This window comes from Zootoca vivipara, chromosome 3 (genome assembly GCF_965207765.1).
Source record: "Zootoca vivipara chromosome 3, rZooViv2.hap1.1, whole genome shotgun sequence".
Lineage (NCBI taxonomy): Eukaryota > Metazoa > Chordata > Lepidosauria > Squamata > Lacertidae > Zootoca > Zootoca vivipara.
The window spans coordinates 80,436,880-80,447,510 of record NC_142586.1 but is presented as its reverse complement, the minus strand read 5'-3'; the positions used below and the strand labels follow the sequence as shown (position 1 = coordinate 80,447,510).

At 42.1% G+C, this 10,631-nt stretch overlaps 1 protein-coding gene across 2 annotated transcripts in view; it reads right to left on the bottom strand.

Moving 5' to 3' along the window:
- Positions 1-7,377: 7,377 nt before the first annotated feature.
- Positions 7,378-10,631, bottom strand: part of TTC27 (tetratricopeptide repeat domain 27) — an 84,470-nt gene continuing 81,216 nt past the window's right edge. For both annotated transcript variants that reach the window (XM_035108253.3, XM_035108254.3), the window contains 2 exons: positions 9,704-9,804; positions 7,378-8,126 (listed from right to left, as the gene is read on the bottom strand). In XM_035108253.3, the coding sequence (XP_034964144.2) occupies positions 8,004-8,126; positions 9,704-9,804 (224 nt within the window). In that variant the 3' untranslated portion in view covers positions 7,378-8,003. The remainder of the gene's footprint in view (positions 8,127-9,703; positions 9,805-10,631) is intronic.

The following is a 10,631-nucleotide window of genomic DNA, read 5'->3' as shown; positions in this document are numbered from 1 at the left end:
ACAATACGCTCGTTTGCCTTGTATGTGCTGATGTTTCAACATTGCTGTAATGTAGTATCTCTGCAGGTTTTTTCATGTTACAGTAATTGGACCATAAAAAGCCTTATTGCCCAAGTCGTCCACACTGTCATTTTCACTGCCTTGTTATTCAAAAGCCCCAAACCTCTAATTAATATAGTAAGAAGATCTAACAAAACTGTGCCTAGTTTTCCTATATTTGCATGTCCTTGGATCACATAGGTATATTCTAACACTGTGTGTTCAAGTGCAAAACATGAGAATACCGTTCACATTGCCTTCCCAGGCTTCTGCGACATGGCAGTAGCTCAGCCAATGTTTGCAAAGAGTTTACAGGTGGCAGCTTGTGTTCACCACAGGTTTTGCTGATTTGGTTCTTTTTAGTTTCTATTAATTTTGTTTTGGCTGGCTTTAATAATTACATTTTTTTTGTCCTACAGAGGTTTCTGACCATCGCCACTGAACTGGATTCATTTGTGGGATGGGCAATAAAAGCAAAATCCAAGCCAAGTAAAAGAAGAAGAACTACCCCTCCCACTCCCCCAGCCGCTGCCTTCCATAGTAGACAAAGCTGCCAACAGTTTGACCATTATCTTAAAGGGAAATAAAGTGAAAAATATGTGTGGAGAGGTAAGTCAGACTGACCTGAGTAGAAAGTAAGGGAGTGTCAAAAGCAGGCAGCCCTCCAAAAACAGTGAAGCACCAAAAGGGGACACATTTGGGTGCATGCCTGTCATTAAGGTTGAAAAAACATAGTATTTGAGCAGATCTGGAAAATGGCAGCCACCCTAGGGTTAATTCCCTGATTCCCCTGCTAATGATATTAAATGGTTTGTTTTAGTTGTGATGCCTCTAAATATTCCAACTCCCTTTTATATAAGCAAGCACTTTAGCGCCATTAATACTGTGCTGGCTGTCACAAATCTTGGCTGTTTTGCAGAGATCATTGCATTTGTTTTGGGCCAAGGGATGGTGTAGATGAGTAAGACTTGCAGGTCACTAGAGTTTACAGTAAGGCAGGAAGAAGAGGGGGGCAAGAGGGGGGCTGATACCAGCCACGAGGAAAATCTTTTGCGATGATGCAGGCAAGGAAAATTGCATTCAGGTGACAAGAAACTAAAAACCACAAAGGGTCTTTTTTAAATATGAGAGCAAGCTTAAAGAGACATTTATACAAAGCAGTTTTCATGAGAAATCATTCAATTTGTTCATAAGGTTTCTTTAAAAACAAACATAAATGCAAGTCAGATATAATATCCATATTTAGGACTAGGCCAGAGAGCAACCTTATGCGTATACGTGTAAATAGTGCAAGTTCTCCACAGGATTATCTCTGCGTGAGTCTCCAGTGGTCCAGCCTTCTCCTAACCTTGTGTCTTCCAGATGCTTTGGACTACAACTTCCATCCTGTCTGCCTGTTGTCCATGTTGGCTGGGGCTGATGGGAGCTGTAGTCCCAAACATCTGAAGGTTATCAACTTCAAAGGCAGCTCTAAGCCACATTAATTGTACTGGAGCAGATCCACATATGATACGCAACAGGGGAGTGCCACGGAAGCCAGCATCTTGTGGCAAGTTTTCCCCACTCTCCTTTGAAATGTGCAAGATCATTTATACTCAGATGCTCACCTGCAGCTTCAATGCCCCAACCCTCATGACCTGCCATCCCCAGATAATTGGCTGCTGCTGGCAAGGGTGGAGGAAACACATAATGTGAATGACCCCTACCTGTTTGTGGGGAGATTTGACATTTGGTTACTTAGTTAAATTTTTAATAGTAATATGAAAATAATAAACCATAAAAGAAGGGGACCCCAAAACAATGAGCAGCAAGAACAGATATTCTGCAGTAAATCCAGTCGTGACTGAGTAACCACTCAAAATGTTTGAATAAGCAGGTGGGGCTTAGCCTGGTGCTAGAATGTAAATAAAGTTGACAATGGCATTCTAGAGTTGGTTTACCACCATGAAGAAGGCCTTCTTGTGTCACCGCTTAATATACTTCCCCTAGCAGCAGAATGAGATGGGGTTCTCTCCTATGAACTAAGGACACAGACAGGCTGATAACAGGCTTGGGTGTTCCATTAGCTACCTAATTCTCAAGTTTTGTAGGTCAACACCTGCACCTTGATTTCAGCCCAGAAATGAAGTTCTTTCAGGATTGGTATTATGTGGTTATGCTGCACTCAGCTGGGGCTTTGTGCCAAGTATGACACAATGTCCTGCCTGGAGCCAGTGGCAATGGTAATTATGTTGCTACAAATACAATTTATTTACTTTGGGGTGTGTGTGTGTGTGTGTGTGTGTCAAATGGGGTATTCTGAATAACTACCGGTAGGTACTGGGGAGGAAAAGTTCTACAGCTTTTAAAAACCCACATAAATCTCACATGCATTTTAATTTTTCTCAGCTAGAGAAATGTCTATTCCACAACCATTTTAATGAGATCTCTAGTTTAAGCTGAGTGGGACACTTGCTCAAATTTAATACAATTGTCATTAGGCTTAAATAATAGGAGTTGAACTATCTGCAGTCTAGAAGGATCACTCTTTTATTAGCATAGCCCAGGGATTAGCAGAAATGTTTGTCTAATGAATGCTGCTACTATATTTGAGTGCATGCCTGAATGAGCTTCTTGTTGATTGAAACCTATCTATTTATAAGCACTTCTAAACATTTAAGAAAAACCTTCCTGTGTCGCACAGCACTGTTGCTTGGACTGTTATGAGTTCATTGTTTTTCCATTTGTGACAGATGTCCTCTTAGGTTTTACACATTGTTGAACTATCTGTGTGCCAAATTAGATAATCACAGAGAAAATATGCCACATATCCACGTTTGCAGAATTTGTGGAATAGAGTGGCAGTTTTCACCAATTGGCAGAATGTTACAGCCACTGGGCTTACCAAGTATTTGGATGTGTACTGTGGAATGTAACCACTTGGTAAATAGCAAGCACACTGATTTCCTCCTGCTTTCTTAAAGTAGCTTGGCTTATATTCTTCTTTGCCACTCCCGGGATGGAATTCCAGGTTTGAGAACACCTGTGTAGTGCCACTGTCACCTATTTTCCTTCACAGCTCTCCTCAAAACCTACTGTTCCATGAAGCCCTCACAACCCCCTGCTCTGTCTCAATGTCCAGTCACAAAAAGTACATATAACTGCTCCCCATCCTGAACCTTTCCTGCTCACTTTCAAACTTCAGACTGTGAGAACTTTGGGCAAGGACTGTACAGTACATGGATAGGTAAAGGTAAAGGGACCCCTGACCATTAGGTCCAGTCGTGACCGACTCTGGGGTTGCGGCACTCATCTCGCGTTATTGCCTGGGAGCTGGTGTACAGCTTCCAGGTCATGTGGCCAGCATGACAAAGCCGCTTCTGGCAAACCAGAGCAGCACACGGAAATGCTGTTTACCTTCCCACTTGGAGCGGTACCTGTTTATCTACTTGCACGTTGACGTGCTTCCGAACTGCTAGATTGGCAGGAGCTGGGACCGAACAACGGGAGCTCACCCCGTCGCACGGATTCAAACCGCTGACCTTCTGATCAGCAAGCCCTAGGCTCTGTGGTTTAACCCACAGCGCCACCCGTGTCCCTTAGTACATGGATAGTGTTGCATGAATGCATCCATATGTATCACCCGAGTCCTATCACACATTAAATTATCTGCATGCCTAATACATTTAATTGCCTTAAAACAGAGGCATGGAATAAATGGCCAGTTATGATCTAGCAACACCTGGAGGGCCATGTATTCCCCTCACTCCTGCCTTATCAGAAAATAAAGCATAAAAACTCTTAGTAGTTATGGCAAAAGTAGCCTTCTAAGCCAAGAAGGATGGGGAAATGGTCCCTAGGTATTTAGTACTGATTCAAAGCTTTTGCAGTAGCTGAAGTTTAATGCATACCGTGGCACATGAATTGAAGTGCAGGTTTTGTGATTGGTGTTACTGGCAAATCATACAACAAATGCCATGACACAGTTTCTCAGAAGATGGGCCAAAGTGTGTTTCAAGGACATTATGATCATCTTACCAAGATACAATCACCCACATTACGAACCATGCAGATCACGATACTAGAAAAGTGGGTCAGAAAGACAAATGTATTCCTAATAAGTTAAATGTTGTGCTATGCTCTTGTAACAGGATGATAGCATCCAAACACCATACCTAATGGAAGAACAGATTTACTGCTTAAACAGTTTAAGTGCATCCTCTTTATACTAGCCCTTCCTTTGTTACAAACACACAAGCACAGTATTTTAAAATAATATTTTCCAGTCACCATAGGCTTTTAAAAATGATCTTTGGAACAGGCAGCAGCCAATCTGAGTAATCTTACTGACAAGAATTCCAGATTAGTTAGCCCTGTCTCCAGTTTAATTTTTTCCTAGACACACTCCAGTTTATTTAAGTACCAAGAATCCAAAGTGTGTGCCACTAATCCCTATTTTTTTGTTCTCTCATTTGTTCCTTTAACACTATTCGGATCTTGGCAATTGAAGACAGAAATATCACTGATATTTATAATTACTCAGCAAAGCAGAGATTTGTTAATTTCCCAGTATCACAGAACCACATATATTGGAAACCAAAACTTTGAAAAAGGTGATTTTATTTAAAATGTTTGGAAGATACCCTGATAAAACCATTAAATCTTGATATTATCAATTCTTTTGTAGGGAAATGATCCAAATGCCTAGAATTTATATTACATTTTACTTGGAAGGCTTGGAAACAATGCCTTATGAGGAACGGCTTAGGGAGCTGGGTATGTTTAGCCTGGAGAAGAGAAGGTTAAGGGGTGATATGATAGCCATGTTCAAATATATCAAAGGATGTCATATAGAGGAGGGAGAAAGGTTGTTTTCTGCTGCTCCAGAGAAGCGGACACGGAGCAATGGATTCAAACTACAAGAAAGAAGCTTCCACCTAAACATTAGGAAGAACTTCCTGACAGTAAGAGCTGTTCCAACAGTGGAATTGGCCCTTGTGGTCTCTTCCAACTCTATGACTCTATGATACTTCTCCTCTTCAAACAATACACCATTTTCTCGATGGTGAGTATAAAGAAATCTGAATAAAAAACAACAACCTAGAACTAAATGTTAATGCTGCTTGGCTTTACAGGTAGGAAGATGCAAGAAACTGGCAGAAAGTGTTGTTCAGTGGTATAGCAGATGTATACCCCAGGTTCAGTCCTGGGCACCTCCATGTAGCATTGATGGGTGATGATGATGTATTGAATTTATATACCGCCCTATACCTGAGGGTATCAGGGTGGTTCACAGAATAGAATCAAGATATAAAAACCACAAAACACATCATAAAAACAACCACCACCACCAAATCCCCCCCAAAGAAACACATTTTAAAAGGGCATAGGATATAAATCAGATTGAGGAGATTCCATGTCTGCAACACTGAAGCGCTACTGTCAGTCAGTGTAGGCAATACTGAACTAGACAGACCATGGTCAGATTCACTACAAGGCAAATTGCTATGTTCCTATACAAGTCTTATCCCCATGGGAAGGTTGTGTGCACTGACCCTAGGTCTATGTCCTTCCACCATCCCCAGTCCCTGCTGCCCATCTGCATTTTTTATAGGAGCTGTTGAACTTATGAGGTTGAGGTCTTTATGAGACTGGGAACGAAAAGGGGAAGAAGTGGATCAGAAATCATATATTAGTCACTGGAGTGAGGTATACCACTGGAGTTGGTCCCCCCTTTAAGTACAAAATGACCCAGCCTAGGAAGTTTTTAACAATGTTACTGATTTTTCCTTGTGTGAATCCTGCAGTTTTTTACACTAAGTTATGACTGGGGGGGGCGGAATGCACAAATTGATAACAGAGGACTCGCTGAACTCTTCTCGGAGTGACTTCACCATCCGTGAACGTTAATTATCATTCCTGGAGAAAGCACCATTCCAAGGATGCTTGCAACCCAGGCCTTATTATAGAACTGTTGCACGAGAAAGGTCATCTGTTGCTATACTGCAGCTGGACGCTCTACAGCCGGCTTCTGCAGTGTGAATATCCCCTCCCACTTCATCTGTAAGCAGAAAAGGAAACAACAGGATGCCCTATCATGGCTCCTCTGGGACGTGGAAATAGTGCAACAGGAAAAGGAAAAAAGGCTTTCCAAATGTGGCTCACAATCCAGGCTTCCTCACATGCTTGGTTTTTTTTTTTTTTTTGGACGTAGACAAAATGTACTGCATTCCCACCTAAAAACATTAAGTGTGAACGTGGAAAAACAAAAGCGGAAAGACGAAAACTTAGGGGTGGAGGTTGTGCTTTGCATGCAAATGGTCCCAAGCTCAATCCGTGGTGTTTCAGTTAAATGATTGAGGCCTTGCAGAGACTATGCCAGGCCAAGTGGGCAGTTCTTGAGTTAGGCAACTATGTGTTCACTCAAAGGCTACTCTGCCCCCAATGTGGCAGCGTCTTCAAAGGCTCTGTATTCTACTACTACGCCCTTTTTGAAAGTGGGAAGGGAGCTATCTCAGCCTTGAAACATACATAGGAGTGAGGGAGGAAGTGGAAAGTGTCTCTTTCCCTCTTTTCTCTCCCAATTCTACTAACTTTTCCAGGTGCCTTTGGCATCTGAGAAGCAAGCAGAGGGAACAATGGTGGAGGAGGATGTGGAGAAGGGAAAGTGTCCTGTAAAAATGTTTATTACAGAAAGTAAAATGTAAGTTTACAAGGGGGAAGCAGAGTCAGCTGACTTGATTTGATGGGGGAGGAGAGGAAAAGAAACAACATAATATTTTTGTGTTTTGCTCCCTGAATGTTGTATTCTCTCAAGACACCATTGGGAGCTATGTGCATCAACCCATACATACACACCTCATGCATAATTCTAGTTTATGAAGTAAGGATATGATTGTGAGAACCAGATCCTTCAAACAAACTGACTCTAGAAACTTTCACAAAGGATTTGATAAATTCATAGAGAATAGGCTAATGGCAATTAAACCATGACACTAAGACTGGCACCTCCACTTTAAAAGGCAATATATGTCATACTATCATCCTGGTGATAAACAAGAGGGATAGTTAAAAGGCTTGGCAGGGGCACCTGACCTGTCAATGCTAGAGACAGAATAAATAGCCTTGGTTGGGTTTAGAAAAGGTGGATCTTGTAGGCACCCATATTTAGATTAATGAGGAAGGAAAGCTGGGACCCATTTCAGATCAAGTCCAGTAGCTGCTATTGGTCAAACTTAGGAAAGTGGGACTATTGATTGCCCAGTTACATTTGAACCTCAAAGGCTGCTAGAAAACCAGAAAAACAACACATCATTTCCCAGAAAGAAAAGGAAATGATGGGGATTAGGATGCAAGCTATTGTTTGTGCTGCCTTTGTTGTGTAGTTTTATTGGGAAAGTGCTGCCCATTTTCTGTGAATGCTTAGCTCTGAAAACCACAAAACCAAAGGATAACACAACTGACACATCCTTCACACTTACATTTGTTTTAAATTCCACAGAAGAGAGCCATTTCGGTTTTTTTGTTTGGTTTTCTCAATCTTTCTGACCTTCCCCCAATCTCAATTAGAAACAAGAGCAAAGTGCCCCCATCCCTTTTCCCTTCTAACATCAACAGGACTTAATCTCTCCTATCTGCAAAGTGCACATCAATGGACAGAAGCCAATTACGTGGTGCACTCGAGCAGAACTAATCCTAAATAAAAGGGCCTTCTAAATAAAAACCAGTCAGTTTTGTTCTATAAAACCCAGGCCAACAGAAATCACACAAACACCAAAAATGACAATGAACAGGCCTGACCTTAAAAGCACTTTACAGTCCTAGCAATGCTGGCTGCAATTAGAAGCTACGTTATATGGAAAAATATTTATTAGAGAGTGGCTTGGGGTGTCTGATTTACTGCAAGCTCATTAGCTCAAACTGTTGCCAATGAAGTTTGCCAACTTTGCCCTTCCTTCCTTCCAGGAAACCGGATCTTCTTTTTCTCAGGTCTGATTTCTTAGCTGGTTGCTAAGTTCCTGCAATTCCGCTATCAAGTTCTCCATAGCTGCCACTTCTTCAGCTAGGTCACTGGAAACTTCACCACTCACTGTGTCTGCAAAAAGTTGCTGCACAAGAAAAAACAATGATTTGTGACAGAAAGTTTATTCTTAACCAAAGACAATAAAATCATCCTAAATGCAGATTAAGAAGAACTACAACATTGTTAAAACACACCAGTGTCACCCTGTAGACAAATTAATGACAGCTCTGCCCACTTAATCCATTTGGGACAAGACCTGGAATTACTGATTTGTGCAAGGATACAATCCAATTTTGCAGCAATTCCACCAAGTCAATGCTTGGACCTACTTGTGCGTCACTGGCACTCACCTGCACCTATAAACCCAACTGGCCAAACAGTGAACATTAGGTTCCCCCCCCCACCTTTGATTACTTGTAGAAGCAGCAGGAGTGGCCTAACCCTATTTAGGCTGCAGTCTGATTTGGGGCCTGGGATACTACTGGACATGCCTTGAAGTGATGCATTTCCTCATAAACTAAAAAGCCATTCTAGTTTTTGCAGCAGGTTATGAAGATCAGACCCACTAAATCGCCCACCATCTTCTCATTTGGATGACCGGGTGAGGAGGGGTATGTGTGGCAGGAAAAACTAGACCCTGCTCCAAGTCTTAGCGATGCAATTTCCTTAGCGCTACACCATGACACTTCAGGTCATTTGCACCTGTTGGCTGATATGTACCCGCTGCAGTATTCAACGTCACAATGGGTGGGTTCTATTGAATGGGCAATTTTAATTCATTCATGGGAAAACACAATAAAGAAATGTAATAAAGTTGCCCTACTGTCCTCTTTGGAGAAACAGTGTTACAATTGCCAGCTCACAGTCCAGTTTTGGCAGGTGCAGCAGAGCTAGAAGACTTTTTCCTGAGAGATGGAAGCTTTCACAAAGAATCCTTTGTGACAGCTGTCCATAATGCCTTTTTTTTAAAAAAAAAGAGTTGTTTCTGGCTACCCAATGTGAAGAAGCTGGGGAGGACGGATGGTGTCTGGCTCAGCTCTCTCTCTCTTATTTGGCATTCATTAAGCTGAAGTCCAAAACAAGCCTTGCTGAAGCTACAGAGCTCTCTGGGGATTATGGATGATTGTGTGACAATCTGTACAGCCAGACAAATGGGTGTCATCTGCCCCCCTGGCTTTGATGGAAGAACACTGTTGAGCTACCTTCCTTCTGTACACCCATTCCTGCTTTTCCAATCAGGGAAAGTCATGCTTAGGGATGTCTTGAGGGACCAATGCCAGTTTTCCCATCTCTGTTTCTCTCTCTCTCTCTCTCTCTCTCTCTCTCTCTCTCTCTCTCTCTCTCTCTCTCTCACACACACACACACACACACACACACTTTCTACAAAAGTGTGTATGTGTACAAAAGCCATTCCTTGCACAGAGACAACTATCGGATATTTCTAGATTAGTCCAGTAAAGTTTTCACAGATTAAATATATCAAGAATATCTACTCCATCTCCTTTCCATTACAATATTTTCGGGTTAGAATGGAAGAGTTCAAAGTAAAGTGACTGTAGCAGTACTTGAGAACATAAGCCATGAGACAGGGAGCCCTTTGCTGACCCTGACCTGCCTTTCTGTTAAAAGGACTATTTTAAGGATGCCCATCTCAGTCTCACCTTTGCTCTGGCTGCCAAGCTACGTAAGTTGAGTCGAGCCGAAGAGAGAATTTGCAGTGCCTCTTGGTGATTAGACTTGGTTTTGCTGCACCTCATTGCCACTGCAAGATGAATTTTAAAAAGGCAAAACAAAAGTCTGGTGATGATTACTGTGATAACACGGCAGACATAAATTACTACAGTACTTAAGCTTTCAGCCAGTTCTCTTCATGAGGAAGCTCATTAAAAGGAGCATCCATAAAATGGTAAGGGGACAGGTATTCTGAACTGCAACATGAATCACTGAAACAACACAGCATTGTTTTTGTAAGGAAACAAGGGAATAAAATAGCGTGACAAAATATTGCTCTTGGAGTGCTGCTGAAATCCCACCCCCTTTCCCACTACTTCATTCCACTCCACCTCTTCAACCCCAGTTAGTTCTTCCTCTTAGGGATTTTCCCTAAAGCTTTTCTGTACTTCTGCAGAATTTGGGGTTTCCCCAAGCCTTCTGTTATCTTCTCCCTCTTGCATGCAGAGGGCTCTGTTTTGGCGACACGCTTCTGAACTTCAGAAATGAGTAAGTGAGGTCTTGAGGCAAAATGGTGGGGTGGAGGGAGACTGCCCATGACTGAATGTGTGTCATTATAATATGTATCTGTGTTTATTTCTCCAGCCTCCCAGGCACAGTATTCTATGGACACTGGGCCCTCATTATTATTATTTTGGGTGGTGGTGGTGGGAACGATTCCTCCCTTGAGGGTTCTCTCTCTAATTATTTGTTGTACTTAGTGCTAACCTTGAGCTTATCTATAGTTTCCCTATAACTTGTCCATTTTGGACAAATGAATTGGAATGAAAATATTGGCTGATACAAGTGCTGAATGTCAGCAATATACTGATTCAAGGGATTTATACCCTGCTTTTCGGCCACATGAAAGCCACTCCA